Source organism: Amblyomma mixtum, chromosome 7 (assembly GCF_055824585.1).
Source record: "Amblyomma mixtum isolate Tamu chromosome 7, ASM5582458v1, whole genome shotgun sequence".
Taxonomy (NCBI): domain Eukaryota; kingdom Metazoa; phylum Arthropoda; class Arachnida; order Ixodida; family Ixodidae; genus Amblyomma; species Amblyomma mixtum.
The window spans coordinates 26179929-26196811 of NC_143018.1; the positions used below are offsets into that span (position 1 = coordinate 26179929).

General features: G+C 46.9%; 2 protein-coding genes across 2 annotated transcripts; both read right to left on the reverse strand.

The window, feature by feature from the left end:
• Window positions 1-1702: 1702 nt before the first annotated feature.
• Window positions 1703-12536, reverse strand: LOC149335401 (neuronal acetylcholine receptor subunit alpha-10-like). The gene is made up of 8 exons (XM_089553795.1): window positions 12407-12536; window positions 10410-10558; window positions 9508-9552; window positions 9278-9387; window positions 6476-6572; window positions 5241-5401; window positions 3239-3501; window positions 1703-2133 (listed from the first exon to the last, which is right to left on the reverse strand). Exons 1-8 carry the CDS (start codon window positions 12471-12473, stop codon window positions 1826-1828), a joined length of 1200 nt encoding a protein of 399 aa, XP_089409921.1. The 5' UTR covers window positions 12474-12536; the 3' UTR covers window positions 1703-1825.
• Window positions 12537-15641: 3105 nt separating this feature from the next.
• Window positions 15642-16797, reverse strand: LOC149335402 (uncharacterized). The gene is made up of 2 exons (XM_089553914.1): window positions 16500-16797; window positions 15642-16003 (listed from the first exon to the last, which is right to left on the reverse strand). The coding sequence occupies exons 1-2, from the start codon at window positions 16795-16797 to the stop codon at window positions 15681-15683; spliced, it is 621 nt and encodes a 206-aa protein (XP_089410040.1). The 3' UTR covers window positions 15642-15680.
• Window positions 16798-16883: the final 86 nt, after the last annotated feature.

Here is a 16883-nt window from a genome sequence, read left to right on the forward strand (position 1 = left end):
CATGAAAGTGGGGGCTTTCCTCTGCCCCCTATCTGGGTGCTCGTAAATGTTAAATGACACTATTAACATTGTTTTACCTCTATTTTACTTTGGGGTAACCCCCTCGAAAAAAAAATGGCAGTGGTTTAGCTCTAGTTAAACCTGGAGGATTGCGAAAGCAGCGAGGAGAGAGGGAGAGAGGCGATGGAGAGCTCGCGGCAGCGGCGGCGGCCCGGCACGCTAGCTACGCGCCGCTACTGCGCATGTGCAACTGGCGAGCGCGGCGGTGGCACCCGCGCAGCGACGGCGGCGGCGCGCCAGCTGTGCGCCGTGTGACGTCACTGCTCCTCGCGCATGCGCAGTATGGCCGTTCGTCAGCTCCGCGAAATGGCTCGGCGACTCGCGTAACAAAAAGAAAACGAGAACAGTAAACCAAACAAGATGGAGAGACCACAGTTACCAATACACGAGGCCTGCCCTGCGAAAGAAACTAATTGCCGGATGCCCACACCTGACACAGCCTGTTCATGAAATTAAAAGTATCCTGCTGAGGAGACATAAAAGCATTTTTTTGAGCACAGCTGAAAGCCTGAGAGCCGGAGTCAGGATCATTTGGATCATTTGACCGCAGGTTGCAGCTAGAATTCAGCACTTGCAGGAGCTGACAGTGCTTGTCAGGACGAGTTCAATGGTCGCTTCACGGCACTGGCAATCCTAGCTGAAGTGTGTACCCAGCACTCCGAACTTCCCGAAGATGGCCTCGTGAAATCATGGGCTTTGAGGACTTGTTGCTGCGTGCAGGGAATCAGAACTTAATTGTCGATACAAAATAAATAAAACGTCAGGTCCGCTTTATTAAGATTCTATTCTAATTTTATCCCGTCCCTTTTCTACTCGTTCTCGTCGTGCAATGGGCAATTGTAATGTAATAGAATTAAGAGGAAAAAAAAACGTCCTGTTGTACCAGCCGGGCCAGGCCGGTGAAGCATAAACTACGAATATATCTATGGCGCCATGCAAGCCAAGAGTATATGAGGTGGCTGCCTTCGCCGCGATATTTTGACGAACTCTAGCCCAGAACAGACTGCTGAGTATTCCACCTCGGAAAAAAAATTATCAGGGTCGTCCACGTGCAAATGGTCACACAGACTAGGTTTTAGTTACTATAGCTTGCACGGTACATTGCCAACTCCGTCACGAATTCCACCACAGGGTTATATTACGCAGTCTGGCTCCATACCTTCTCATGGTTGGTTTATGGTTTATGGGGTTTAAGGTCCCAAAGCGACTAAGGCTATGAGAGACGCATACCTTCTCATCGATTCTCTCTTTTTCGTGGCACCGTTGCTTTTGAAATCCTACTGCCCGTACATCAAGGTACATCGCATACAGTAATCTCTCATGACCCTTACAAACATTTATTTAGACAGTCTAAGACTCTCCATAGACTTTTTGTCTCTAAAGTCTATACTGCCTATAGACAAATCCTAGAGTATAGTCTATCGGCATTACAAACTCTAAGACAGCCTATGCTTATAGAGAGCCTATAGACAGTGATTAGACAAAAGGAAATCTCTATAGGAAGACAATCTCTATAAGAAGACTAGCGTCAGTCTATAGAACACTTTTCTAATGGAGTATCTTTTGATGCGAATAAACTTGAGAAACATCACAGTGCAACAAGACTATATCTATATTTCTCAACATCTTAGATGTAACATCACGCAGTAAAGACAACCAGTGTTGTTTCTAGCGTAAAACCTCTACGGAGTCCAACAAGGAACAAAGCGGGGACGCAGCCCTGGTGGAGGGAAAAACTAGAGCCTAAAACTGTGTACATTCGTCGCTACAAGCACAAGACGACGAAGGCGACCGAGAAGACGATGCCAAGGACCCGGTCCAGGGCACGAGCAGCCGTGTACCACTCTCGGGCCATTGCGTTGCTGAAGGACTTATTCTGCACGCCGCCATCTTCCTCCGCGCCGGTCTGTCCCCCGGGACACGGGCAGGGCACCCGGAAGGCCAGGAACTCGGTGCACCTCACGAGGGCCACAGGAAGCGTGAACGAGGGCGGTCTCCTGGCCATGTTGATACTCAGGACGGTGGTGGCCGCGATCAGGGAGTTGAGTAGAACCGCGCCTCCCAGCACCTTGACTGCGAACCGATGGGGAAAAAAACGCCTACAACAGCAGCTCGGGCTTCTTGGTTTAGCGCGTTGAGGTTAACAGGGCAGAAACCAAGGGGATAAGTACGGGGCATAAGTGCAGAGAGGGCTGACTTTCAACAATCTTGGTAGGTTGTTGAAAGCCAACGTCTGTTGTGTGTACTTCTCGGGTCCTCGTCTTTGGTTCCTGTGGTATTAACCTCAAGAGACAAGGCAGTTATTCGATTGTCACGGAAATTTCGACACAGAACTTCATTAACTCTAAAAAAATCACCACTGTCGACCCCTTCGTTCGTTCAAGATTTCGGATGAAGCAGCGCCCGCTGACGGCTCTACGACAGCCAGTAACAAAGCTCAGCTCAGCCGTATTCGTGGAAAATTTTACTGCTGTAGCTTGTCAAAAAAAACAAAAAGACATTTTGCTAGGTCGCAACTTGCACTTTGCAGATATATGCGCAGGACGTAATGAGAGAGCAAACACCACAGCGATTAATTGCAGATTGAATGCGAGTTAAGGACAACGCAGCGAGCTATGGAAAGAAAAATGATAGGTGCGAGGTTAAGATACCTGAAACGGGCAGAGTGGGTCAGGGAACAAAGGCGGGTTAATATTACCCTCTTCGAAATCAAGAGCAAGAAATGGGCTTGGGCAGGGCATGTAATGCGATGGCAAAATTACCGATGGTTTTTAAGGGTAACGGAGTGGATTCCAAGAGAAGGTAAGCGCAGCAGGGGGCGGCAGGGAGCTAGGTGGGCAGATGAGATTAAGAAGTTTGCGGTGATACGGTGGCCGCAACTGGCAAAGGAGAGGGTTAATTGAAGAGACATGGGAGAGGCCTTTGCCCTGCAGTGGGCGTAATCAGGCTGATGATAGTGATGATGATGGAATGCGAGTAGTAGATAAAGGCGGGTAGAACAACAGTCTGAGTCATGCTAAATACTTTACAAAGAACTAGCATGACTTTCAGACAGTTTCTTTCTTACAGTCATGAGCAGGTTAGCACTAACTGTACCACCTCTGCCTCTTCGGACAATGCTGTAGACATTCTGTAGAATGTCTGTAGAATGCTGTAGAATTGATTGACATTCACTCACCTATCCTGGGCACACCGCTCGATCCGGAGAGGACGTCCTCCGCTCGGTAGAGTAACAGCAGGGACGTCAGCATGGCGGCTCCGATCAGGGTCAGCTTACGAGGCGATTCGGGAGGAAGCCAGAATACCAGCAGAGACAGCGCCACGGCGGCGACGGTGGGCACCAGGATGGTGAACAGGTGCAGTGAGGTTCGCCTCTCCAGAAGAACTCGGAAGGTGATTTGAGGGTAGACGTACCGGCCCGTATCGAAGCTCATGGAGGTCCTGCGGTTCGGTTCACGCGGGAAGAGATGTGCGACCAGGAAGATTATTGTCTTAAACGTAAAACGTCAGAAGTTTTAAAATTAGGGAACGCTTTACTGTGGCGGCAACGCGTAGAAGTCTCTGTAAGCAGTACAATACTTTAAATGCAGTCATCCAAGCTGCGTAAAAGACATCTTACAGGCTCGCAATAAACCCGGCTTCGAAGCAGGTTGCTCAAGGCGACCTAATGAGAGTGTTTAAGCATAGAGTGCAGGTTAGACATTCTTTTAGTCAGTACTAACTTGGAGCGTCTATATGCATTCTTTCGAAAGCAAACAGCTTTGTAAAAAATTATACACAATTACGGTATACCACTATCGCAGGTAAAGCATTGCGATCTTAATTCTCTGAATAAAATTGCAGAGGTTTGTACACAAAGTTAGCGTGCCTCGATGCAATCGTTTTGGTAGTGCGGCGACATAGTCATTTGGGAGCAGTTTCTAATATAGTGGTTATGGTGCTCGGCTGCTGACCCGAAAGACGCGGGTTTGATCCCGGCCGCGGCGGTTGAATTTCTTTGGAGGAGAAATTCTAGAGGCCCTTGTACTGTGCGATGTCAGTGCACGTTAAAGAACCCCAGGGGGTCGAAATTTCCGGAGCCCTTCACTACGGCGTCTCTCATAGCCTGAGTCGCTTTGGGACGGTAAACCTCATAAACCAACCAACCTGCATCCAAAAATTATATATATATATATATATATATATAAACGTAATTCGGTTGACACACGGTGTTTTTCTACCGTGTGTCAACCGAATTACGTTTATGTTCTACCGGATCCATCCGATCTTCACCCCCTTCTTATATATATATATATATATATATATATATATATATATATATATATATATATATAAAGTCAACAGAAGTTTAAAAACAACAGAATTTAATTCACGACGTTTCGGCTTGTCCGCCAGCTGAAACGTCGTGAATTAAACCCTATTATGTTTTTCAATTTCTGGTGACTTTATCTTATATTGATGAATCAGCTGCCAAGAAATCACTTTTGATATATGTATGGCGAAATCTGCATTCTGGCGTTTTTGACAAGTCGCAGCTTCCGATATACTGATTTCTGACATCGAAGCATTATTTCAGATTAAATATCACACGCATAATTTTCATTGAAAGGTTGGACGCAATCCTTGTAATTAAAATGGAGTCTTCTGATCGAAATATACGTGTCGCCCCCCTGCCAAATGAAGACTACTTTGAGCTGCCCAACTCAAAGCCGACTCAAAGCTTTTTCTTAACTATCTTCTCCAGCTCTCACCCTAAACATAATCGGTCAACAGCAATCAACTCACCGAAAAAAAAAAAACAGTCACTACTGGTCGTACCGAACACGCGCCCTTGGACTTCTTTGAATGCATGCAAGGTAGATTATTCTATTATCTGTTATTAATAGCTGTTAGCAATAGCTGCTGTGTCAGATTTTCAATGGGTTAGTAGCGTCTACATCGTTACACACCTTTACCGAAAACTCCCGCTGTGACCTGTTGCCCAACGTCAACTGTGTCCAGGTGCGCCTGAACCGGAGTGGACGTGTGAGTCAGGGAGAACGTACGACCTGTGGTGATCTAGGAGACGCTGGAAGTTGGGCGCACTCTGGGGCTAAAGTGGTGTATGGTAGGATCCCCATATGTCCCTTGTTCTGCCAGAGATAAATGGAAACGTCCGAGAGGTAATGTCTCACGCATACCTTGTCGCGTTCATGGACAGGACTCGGAATTCGGAGCGCTGTTGTTCTAGAAGCTCCGGTTGTCTCGCCAGCGTGAGGTTGATGTCTTTCTCCTGGGACATGGCGTTGATGAAGACGATGTTGCAGCCGTGGCGGTCGAAGGGAAAGTCGCTCATATCCGTCTTCCGAGACGGCAGGAAAGGTAAAGGTAGAAACAAGGGGCAGAGCCATTAGAAAAAAATTGATTGACCTTTATGAATCAGAGCTCTATGCCAACATAGAAAATTGAATATGGTGTTGTGGAACGTGGGTGCCTGCTGCGTATATAACAATCAGTAGCCTCCTCAGTCAGTAATTCTTAGGGCTCAGGGAAGAGGTGGAGTGCCTTCGATGCACAATTTGGCTCCTGTGACGGTACGGGTCTTCGTAGCGGTTCATTTTCTCGTTGGACTCGTGTTGACGTCAGGCTGCTCAGTGAAGTTCATATCTTCTTATGCTGTATGGTTACAAAGGTGTAAATGAGCAAAAGAGACAGAGTTTTGACTCTGTGATATTTCTCCCAGTTTTGATCCACGCAGGCACATCTGTAGTTGTCTGCGAATTTCATTCACAGTAAACTACTTCGCGCTCTATTGTCGACTTCATTTCTGGTATCGCAAACGAACGCACTTGTATAGACTTTAATATAAGCTAGTGAGATTGGTCGTGTGTCCTTTAGTCTCACAGCTGCGCATTCACATTCACACAGGGAGAAGGCGCCGCAAGATGTCGGTCTAGAGAGTCAAGAGCCCGTCTTGTTCTGGTTTCACGGTTCTGTTTTACAACATAATTGTCATTACTAGCCTCCAGTCACACTCTTTCTGATATATCACTTAAAATTTTCATCTCTTCCTTACATCCACTTTATAAATATTTGGAATGGTGCCAGAAACGTACTGATATTCATAGAATACGTTCCTAACTAACAGCCGCCTTCGTAACAACCCCCTATGTATTTAAGTACTTGGAATTGACATCACTGCTGTTTGCTGATATGCAAACTGCGACAACAAGATCCGCTGTATGTCGAAGTATTAGCATAGGATTGACGTACGTAGTATATCACAACACATGTGATATGGTCTACTCAATGACATAACGGGCTTTTGATTACGTCAGACGAATTCCCCAGCACTTGGTTCAGTTCCTTCCTTGCACAGCTTCCTCGCACATCCCCAGTCCGATTGATTCCGAAACGCATCTTCGGGGCCACTGACCTCGCATACTGCACCTATGGAGTAGAGCGGACACCAGCACACATCTCCCGCGCTGTTCAGCGAAGCCAAGGCATCCCTAGGTCCGCGCACGTCCAAACTGAAATCCAAGAAATCCAGTTTCATCCTCAGCGGCTCTGGCAACAATAACCGAAGCAGCAATGTCGCTTTCACGGATTCTTGGTTTTGAAAGCTAAAAAAAGAGGGATGAAACACGAAGGCGGACTACAGGACGAGCTTCATCCTGTTTCCTGGCGCTCTGGCAACAATAACCGAAGCAGCAATGTCGCTTTCACGGATTCTTGGTTTTTAAAGCTAAAAAAAGAGGGATGAAACACGAAGGCGGACTACAGGACGAGCTTCATCCTGTTTCCTGGCGCTCTTAAAATCAGTAATGAACAAAACACAGCCAGCTCTAGATTGGCTAGATTTTGAAAGAGAAAGAGAAAAAATAAAAACAACAGTGCCCTGCCTGCATCGTTCTCACGAGCACAATAGGCCACGGCAAACTCTCCTCACCTTCACAAACTTTGCTTAGCGTTCGTGTAAGTTGGCGAGGAAAAAAAAAAAAAGAAAGATCTACGTGGAGCGCCGCTCAGCATCTGCATAATTGTAAGCTCGGGTACTTTTCAACCCAGGCGTCACCGGCTGCTGTTACTAGTTGGGCTAGACTTTATAAACGGGCCTAGAAAGCTGTTTTAACGCTTTGGTGCACAAGATCGGGTCACAGTTGGCTGGCGTCAGGACGTTGACCAATCACAATATTGATTGCAATAGCGAAACGTTAGCTGCGATATTGGTCTCTGGACTCTACAATCTGAAAAGCAGTCAAGACGATAGCTAAGCACCGACGAATCACGAACTGTTCTTTCTTTGCATGTAGGCCTGCGAGCTGGACATTTAGGAGGACGAGCAACGGTGGTATTTAAGTTGGCCTTTGGGCGGACCAATCACGATGGCTTGTACAACGACAGCTCGAATGGCAAACAATCAAGTGATTACCTGCTAGTTAGGCCTGTTGGCCGGCCAATAAGAATGGCCTGTGACATGGTAGATGAGGCTGTTACGCATGTTGGCGTTTGGGCTGACAAAGCCTGCCCTGTCAGCACTACTTAGACAGTGGACAACCAAGAAATGTTCGTACTGTGCGCTAACTTGGAAACTGGCCAATCGGAAAGATTGCTCCTAAGGTGACAGTCAATCACAAGTGATACACGTGAGAAGCTTAGAGAATGAAGCTTCTGTACATTTTGCTGCCGGCACTCCCGCATACCAGTCCGCCTCACGCTGCGTTTACTTTAATAACACCGCTTCAGAACCTACTTTGCTCCTTTTGAAAGGACCACGTCACTGTGTAAGCGGAGACCGCTGGTGCCCATTTTCATTGATAATGCAGTCGCTAGAAAGACGCGTAAAGTATGGAGAATAAAAAACTTCCTGCAAAAAAAAAACAAAAAATGGCTGAGGCTTAGCTAAGGTCAAGCCTAGTCTGATGCGAAGCATAAAGATCCTCGGTCCGTGGCCACAACAGTCAACTGCCATCAAGGCTTACAAGGCACTCTTTCGCTTTTTGAGAGCGACTGCCTTGATTGACAGACTGTGATTATTTCCCGTTACTTCTCTCTTTCCTCTTTAATTCCCCTCATTCCCTTCCCCTGTGCAGGGTAGCCAACCGGAATCCTTTCTGGTTAACATCCCTGCCTTTCCCTCTCTCTCTCTCTCTCTCTTTGATGGCTAGGCTTGGTAATACATGGCTTTCCTTGGTTGAATACTTGGTCATTTTAATACAGCCACTAGAAGCCTTCGTCGCGGGGGAAGAAAACGGCATGGCTACAGCGGAACGCCGACTAACCCCGTGACGCGCGTTGGGTGAGCGCCTGGATTGCCACGGAAGCCGCGTCCGCCTGCCCGGTGGAGCGAGCGTTTCACCTACACCGAGTGTGAACGCGCGTTCGAAATGCGCGGGATGTGACGTCACCATACCACGTGATTCACACGGCGTGCAACCGCAGCGACGGCACAAGTTGGAGCCCCGTCTCTCATCTGTCGTGACGTCATTGCGTCACGTGGTGTGACGTCACCATACCACGTGGTCTGCACGGCGTGCAACCACAGCGACGGCACAAGTTGGAGCCCCGTCTCTCATCTGTCGTGACGTCATTGTGTCACGTGGTGTGACGTCACCATACCACGTGGTCTGCACGGCGTGCAACCGCAGCGACGGCACAAGTTGGAGCCCCCTCTCACATCTGTCGTGACGTCATTGTGTCACGTGGTGTGACGTCACCATACCACGTGGCCTGCACGGCGTGCAACCGCAGCGACGGCACGAGTTGGAGCTCGTCTCTCATCTGTCGTGACGTCATTGTGTCACGTGGTGTGCACGGTGTAAACGTCACCAAGGGCTTGGGTTACCTATTGTAATATGCTTCCCATAAAAAAAAAAAGTGTGCTGATGCAACCACGCTTTTTTGAGTTTGATATTACGCACCGGGTACCAATCAGAAGGGTGCCCTAACAAGTGCTCCGAGTAAATGTTACCAAGCCGATCACGGGCTCGACATCAGTGAGCACACGCGGAATTTTTAGAAGGGGCTGTGAGCATGTGCACTGAGGCCTTAGTGGTTGCAGGTGCAGTACCAGAACGTATCACTTGCTTGACGGAGCTCTTTAGATTCATCTGAAAAACTCAATTCTTGCAATTTTAGCATGCCACGAAACAAGTGCCACTTCAAGCGTTCCTTGGCAGTAGCCAAAACACTTTTCTTGTTCTAGATACGGGCAGCGTCTACCTATGGTACTCACGGTGAAAAGGGAATTATGGAAGGAGTCCACATTTCGCTGGAGTTTACAAAGACGCTGTCTAAGCCGCCGTACTTGTCGGCGTCCCAGGCAAGCCGCTTGTCCATCCATGACTTCACGCAAAATTGAAAAAAAAAAAAGCAACAATAGAGAGCTTCACTTTGTGCAGCAAGTCTCACGTATAAAAAAAGGGGGGGGGGGGATGAAAAGGGAATAACGTTACGCTGTCTTACCAAGCATACAAAGGCGTTCATGAAGAGGTGGCGACGCTTAGGAGTCTGCAAAGAGAGCACCGCCATGGAAGTGAAACTAGAGAAATCATAACATCTTCGTCAAAAAAGAGGGAAAAGCGTCATTTGTGTTCGACTAAATTAAATAGGATGCTGCGAGCCTTTGCGTTCTTAACACCAATGATTTCTTAACCAGCAGACGTGAACAGGTTCGGCGTTTTTTTTTTTAATTTTGAGCAGTGAACCTCATATATTAATGTCCTCTGCGCATTCAAAGGGGCACTGACGACAAATTTAAGAGGTGACTTCGATCTTCGGTAGCCACTTTCCACTGATAGAGACTGCTTTCAAGAAAAATGAAGATCTTATTAGCTAAAGCGAGCAGAGAATAAAACACTCTTATCATCATTAACAGCCATTCCCGTAAAAACACATCGGTCAAGTCAGGAGGTGAAATTCTGTGTCGCATAGAAATAAATACAAAGGTTCGCGCGCATGAATATTAAGGAAACTGTATATTGTTAGCGCTAGTTTGTGCATTTTATTACGGGGAAAACGAAGAAAACAAGGAAACATGAGAAATGAAAAGAAGCGTGCCCACGACTCTCGACGTCACAAAGAACGTCATGAATTCGAACCTCATGACGGGAAACAATTTTTAAATGCTAATGCCGTATTTCTCCGCAAGGAAAACGTATTTTTCTTGGGCACAAGCGTCAACAGGGTCCCTAGAGTGTCAGTTATCAGATTTTATAAGGAACAAAAACCGATGGTATTTCCTTTAGTGTCGCTTTAAAACTGTGTCCGCAACCTGATAGCGAAAACCAAACATTTGCAGTGTGTGAGACCGTCATCTTTCTGATCCAAAGAAATATTCTTTGCTGTGTCGCCTGAAATGCCCTTACCAGGGTAGGAACGCTAACGGCCTTGAGTTCAAGGGAAACCACGGTTGTCCCGTTGACGTCACCCTGGGGCCTCACTGTACTCTGGTACTTGCCGGAGTGCAGAAGATCCTTCTTAAGTCGCTTAACCTCTTCCGTGTTGTCACCGAAGGCTGAAAATAAAATCATCAAAAAGAAAAGAATCAATGATAGGAAGCATTCTACAACCTTATCTCAGCGTTGGCCCTCCCTCACGTCTGCGATTTTTTGTCCGAGTTCAACAAGGATCGGCCCAGCCTGTCCTATAGCAAAGAGCCTCCACAGTGAGGTGGGCGCAGAATGTTTTAATGTGAAAGCCTTTAATGGCTCATACTGTCATCCGTTAGCAAAGCGTGTCACACGCGTTTAACTCGGGAACTAAAAAAAGAGAGAAGAGAACCAATGGTTGCTTTGGACAGAGGAGGAAAAAAATGAACTTAGAGGCCAAGTTAGATGACTGTAGAGTAATAAGTTAATTAATTATAGGCAAAAATGTCGAAATTGCGTAGAAATAGCGTGGACGTCGATATAGCCACGGGAACGGTGCGACGTCACATCCACCGGAAGTCGTCACGGCATAGTGTCCTCGGCTTTCGCATCTCAACACTTTAGTTGCCAAAGTGTCGTCGCTATTTTGATGCACACGGAGGTACAAGGACAGGTCATAAATAGCGGTGTTAACAATGCTATGACTGAAATGTAATGCAGCCAGTTGATGCAGCAAGGCACCGTTTACATGGGTGTGCAACGGGGCGCATCGACTCTTTCGCGAAGGTAGCGCCATCCTGAGTCACAGATGGAAGTTAGGGCTTTTAGGCTTGGCCGCTTCCGCGAGCACCATACTAACCATACTCAGCAGCGAAATGAGCCGTCTACACGGCCTCAGCGCGATAGAAACCGGTCTCTCTACGACTCTGTCGCAGCCATGTAAATGGTGCTAATGGTGTATAGGGTCACTCAGATGAAAAAGGTAGGGTCCTACGTGGTAGTTCTTGTAGAATGAAGAGCAAAGGAAAGACGCTGTAACGGTCACTTGGGTAACAACAAAAACTATCTCGTTTCAAGCGCTCCATTTTCCTTGTTCGGTCACGCTTATCATCGCAAGATGGAGGTTGTTATGACAAGTGGAAAGGGAAATGCATTACTACAGGAAATTCAAGCAGCATACAAGAGTTTTAAGGCAAAACTTAAAAAAAAAATGTTTTCGAGGCCACCGGAAATGCAGCAACTTGGAATCGCCGTCTGCGACAGCTGTTTTGTAAGAAAGTAATCATCTGAGGTCTGTGTGAAGCAAAACACCTTTTGAAAGTTAGGGGGGTGAAGCAGCGTAGTGAAAAAACCAGACTCTCCCTAGTGAGACCTCTATCTCCAAGAAGCTTCAAAATTTGGCGTGCTTCGAGTGTAGCCCTGAAATTAAATTATCTGAACTTAGTCATGCTAGGATCTAGTTATGCCGCATCAGAGCACCAAGGAATCGGATGCTGCCGACCAAGGGCGTATTCTTTTGATTTTGAATAGTTGAAGAACATTGACAAAATGTTTGCTAACTACTTAAAACGAACATTACGCAACGCGGAAAGCTGCTGTTGGCGAAAGAAGTCATGGTGAGAGCCACCATCTAATATGTCACGTCAATACAGAGACTACCAGCGGAGTTGTAGTCGGAGATATGCGGCTGACTTAAATGCATGCGCTCCAGCAGTTTAGCGTCCGGCGATATCTCATTAATAAAGGCGCAAAAAATGCAGCATAAGCCCAGATCAAAGCGCCTCATCGACCAGTGGATAGCGAACAGAATACATGCGCACTATTAACTACACTGTTGCCCGTATAACTTGATTAATGATGCGAGTCGCAAATGCTTCCCTGGAGCACTCATTGAATCGATTGAAGCAGGGAGCCTGGAAGTTTCAGGAGGCGAAAAGAAGGGAGAGGGACGAAAGCAAGAAAGACAAAAACGAAAAAGAAAACACCCATCCTACCTCGCTCCAAACACAGGGCGAATACGCAGAAAACGAAGGCGTGGTTTGGCGACCGAGGCATCCGCATGTCGCCTGTGATGCGGAAAGCGAGCGGACGTAGACGACTTTGAGGAGGAAGCACTCCTTCACACAGCCGGTGGTGTCTTCCTTCTCTGCCAGGGGGCGTATCTGGGGCACCTCTCGGATTTACTACGAAGCATGCGTGTCTTGTTCCATGAAGTCTCGCGCGGAGCCCAGATGGAGCTAGTGGAAGCAAAGGAAAGAATCAGTACCATGGATCAACGTCACAAATTAAAAAAAAAAGAAAGGAACATATTCTCCTATGCTTTGCTTGGTTTCTGTGAACACTGGCTTGGTTCACATGTATGTTATAACGAGCCGACCATTCCTACACCCTTGTCTACTCAATAGCTTAACGAGGGCCTCGGTTCTAACTGGTAGTCTTGATGCCATTGGTAGCATAAGAGGATTCTCGCACAGCTTTCATCCTCACCGTTCGACCACGTTACACGTAACTGGTGGTAATAGAGGACATACTACATCCGCCGCTATGCACGAAAGTAGTGCTGGTAAATGCTCTCAAGGTTAGGTTACACGCAGCATAAATACTCCCGAAGGTAAAAGATTGGACAGCCGCCACCTTAGCTCTCGAGGTAGAGCACTGAGCGCAAACTCAAGTCGTGGATTCAGAACTCAACGGCGGAGTATTTTTTTCTTTTACTTTCTATCCAGTTATCGCTCGACCATTAGGTAAAGCCATTGTTAATTTCGCATTCATCAATACCACAAGTTAAGAAAAAAGAAACATTCCCCAATGCTTTTCTCAAAGTCGATGGCTCCTAGCTTCCTTCATGTGTACAGACAGAGTCAGAGAGACCGAGGGGCTGACAGATTCCGCCAAGTCTTGGTGACGTTACCTGGTAGCATTCGCACACTAAGAAAAGTTTCCTTCATGGTTTGTTATGGACGTTAGCTTTGCGTGTCATGACATGATATTTTCGTTACTTTTTAAAAACCAGTTCTCTCCATGCCACTTTGCAAGCGCAGTGCCGTCACTTTTCGTTTTATTTTACTGAATAGCTATGCTGAGTTGGCGGGGAATTCCTACAAGTAACATTCAAAGGAGTCAAGAGTAGGAAGATTTATCTTTTTCGATTGGCTTACTATGCATGCGTGCTATTTAGGAAGTTCAAACACTTTTGGGCATTACATGCATTGCCCATCTGTTAGGTCAAGTCGAATAATAAAAAAATAGATGCGTGGAAGAGATAAACTTGAACACGCCATTACTACACAAAGCTGAAACAACATGAAGAGTCTCGTGTCTTTGCTGACAGTTGGTATGAGGTCGGCACATCGGTAAAGGATAGGCACTATAGGGTGATGGGTAATAAATTGTTCGCTTGTTCGCATTCAGTATATCTTCTTTTTCTGAGTAAACTTTGCCGCGAATGTGCAGTGGTCTATGTCGCATTGTCCTCCACATTTGTGACTTCTCTTTTATGTACACCATCGACTTTCAAACACCGAACGGGCACGAAGAAAGGTTATTCTATAGCCCAAAGATCATCACCATCATCACAATCATCAGCCTGACTACGCCCACTGCAGGGCAAAGGCCCCTCCCATGTCTCTCCAATTAACCCTGTCCTTTGCCAGCTGCCGTCACCGTACCCACGCAAACTTCTTATTCTCATCCGCCCACCGAACTTTCTGCTGCCCCCTGCTTCGCTTGCCTTCACTTGTAATCCACTTCGTTACCCGTAAGGAGCAGCGGTTATCTTGCCTTCGCATTACATGCCCTGCCCAAACCTATTTCTCCCTCTTGATTTCGACTAGGATGTCACTAATCCGCGTTTGTTCCCTCACCCACTCTGCCCGCTTCCGGTCTGTTAACAATACACCAATAATTTTTTTTTTTCAAAGCTCGATGTGTTGTCCTTGAGCTGAACCCTCTTTGTTAGCCTCCACGTTTCTGCCCCATAGGTGAGTACGGGTAAGATACAGCTGTTGCATACGAAATGAAATGAAACGTCATCGATTCTCCCTATAGTCACCCCCCCCCCCCCCCGCCGATTGTGTCTTGAGATTGCTTGCTGTGAGCACCCACCACGCTCCCCAGGGCTTCGACGAACAGTGAGTGTGTCGATGAAACAGCCGCAGAACGAATCTTCACGCTGTTGTTCGCTTGTCCTAGTCCCCTAACATCCGGTTATAGCGGGGCAGTGGTGTGCGAACTCTGCCACGGAAGAGACGTGTCCTCTCAGTCGTCTGTGCCTTCCGTGTGACTGGCTTTGCGTAATGCATTTTCTTTTGTAATCGGGCAGGCATATAAACACGAGTTTTTATTAGTTTCATTTCAAATTATTGCGTCGAGTACAATATAGTTAATTCGAACTTCACACGTTAGCAGCCTGCAAACTATTAATTCAGGATGATGATAATTATATTTCACCCATTCATTGAAAGATATGTGGATTTATTTGCTTTCTGGTTGATTGATTGATTGATTTATTGATTGATTGATTGATTTTAGATCGATCAAAGAGTCTGTGAATGTGGCGCTGTCACCGCCGGTATAATTTTAGTGAAAAGCAGCACGTACTATGTCAGCAGCCATTGTGTCTCCTTTGTCCACTTTCGGCGAGGATTTTCATGCTCAAGCAATTAAACCCGGAGGGATTAAGCCTGCTTTTCTAACTGGTAAGAATCGCGCTAGGCCACTTCCTCCTTGGTTGCGCTTATCTTCTCATATGACGATTTTGTTGTTATGACCGTGTGTACGTTTGAGAGGAGGCTAGTGCATGAAACGAGGAAATATATAAATAAATTTAATGCTGTGAATAATAGTTACACCCTTTCGTCACTCCGTAAAGGACCAAAGGAGGGGGTAAAGAATCAAATCTGAAAGTTTCAGTTCGACTTCCGTATTATAAACCGCACGGGATGTAGTTTTCGCACTTGGTTGCATCGTAGCGCAGAAATATGGCCCTTAATATCTTGTGCCGAGTGTGTTAACCCGAACCTCTGGCGTGTTACACCTTCAACCGCACCAAGCTGCCTGCGTTGTGTACAGCACTAAAAAAGAGCACACCGAATATATGCAGCTGTGGACATGTTCTAACAATGCGGCGGGTTTTTAGTGATATAATTTAAGCAGTATCACATGGATTAAAGCAAAAATACTTCGAAACACGAAGGATACCCTAAGAAACACCATTTTAATCATTGTAAGCTGTTACGCCAAATCATCGTCATAATAAAAACCGATGCATTACACCAAGAAAACGAGCGTCATGAATCCAAATACGAGAAACAGGAGTCTGTCAAGAACTTGGGCGAGTAGCAGCCACTGTCTTCTCCGTTCACTGGTATCGTCGAACACGGAAAGCTGTTGTACATCGTCGGGCCGTGCGGAGACGTCGTCAGTGCGTTCGTGATCGGTCAGGCAAAGAACATTTGCAGCTGGTCTATTGAAGACTTTGTAAAGGGCATCGGGGGCGCCATTGCTGGTCCCGGAGGACAGCAGGTCGAGGACGAAAGGGTGTCCGGCCGTAGCAACCACTTGCACTACTGTAGCGAGCCCTAGGAAGAGCACTGGAAGAAATATTGAAGAAGAAAATAGACTTCTGTAGGACGGAAAGCTGGGTGAGTTGGTTTTTAATTGTGCTAGCCATAGTGGCACAGCGCGAAAGACAGACACAAGGGCCGGACACAAGGGACAACAGACACGTGTTGTCCCGCCTTCCTTTGTGTCTGTCTTTCGCGCTGTGCCAGTATGGCTAGTACAAAAGAAAACAGAGAATGATCAACTAGGCTTGCGCTTCGCCTGCCACATTGTTCACTTCCTTCGAGCCTCTTTATCTCTGTAGAGTCACAAAAAAAGAAAAAGGACACTCCACCATAGAGACCTTCCTTGCAAAACCCTGGTAGCCAACTTGAAATATAAAAAATTGTATATGGCTTAACAGCCCTTTACACACGACCGTTACCCTCTCTAACCCATACATTACTCCCTTTAACAGCCGAGACTTACTCATAGCTCGTTACGTGAACGTCTCTTTGACTTTTGTGAAACCAGACGGGGTCTCACGTATGTTGGGTGTCACCGCAGATGATCCCAGCAGGTGCGCAACTCTGCTCAGCATGACAGCGACGGACAAAAGATTCAGGCCTGCCACTGCTGGCCTGTGCTGAGAGTGCGCCGGTATCCAGAAGGCGGCCAGCATGACGAGCGCCGAGGCCACCCAGGGCACGGTGGTGGAGTGGAGGTGGCGCCTGGAGACCCTCCTCATGCGGAAGGTCACGTCCAAGAAGGACCTGCCCAGTCGGGAGAATAATCGACGTGGCTTTAGTTTAGCTCTGTCCAGCAAGCCTAGTGCTGAATGCATGGAAGATCGACGGACCCATGCACATGAGGAAACAAGAACTTCCGTTTCCTTCGCTTTACCTACGACGAATGAGTGTTAGTGACAAA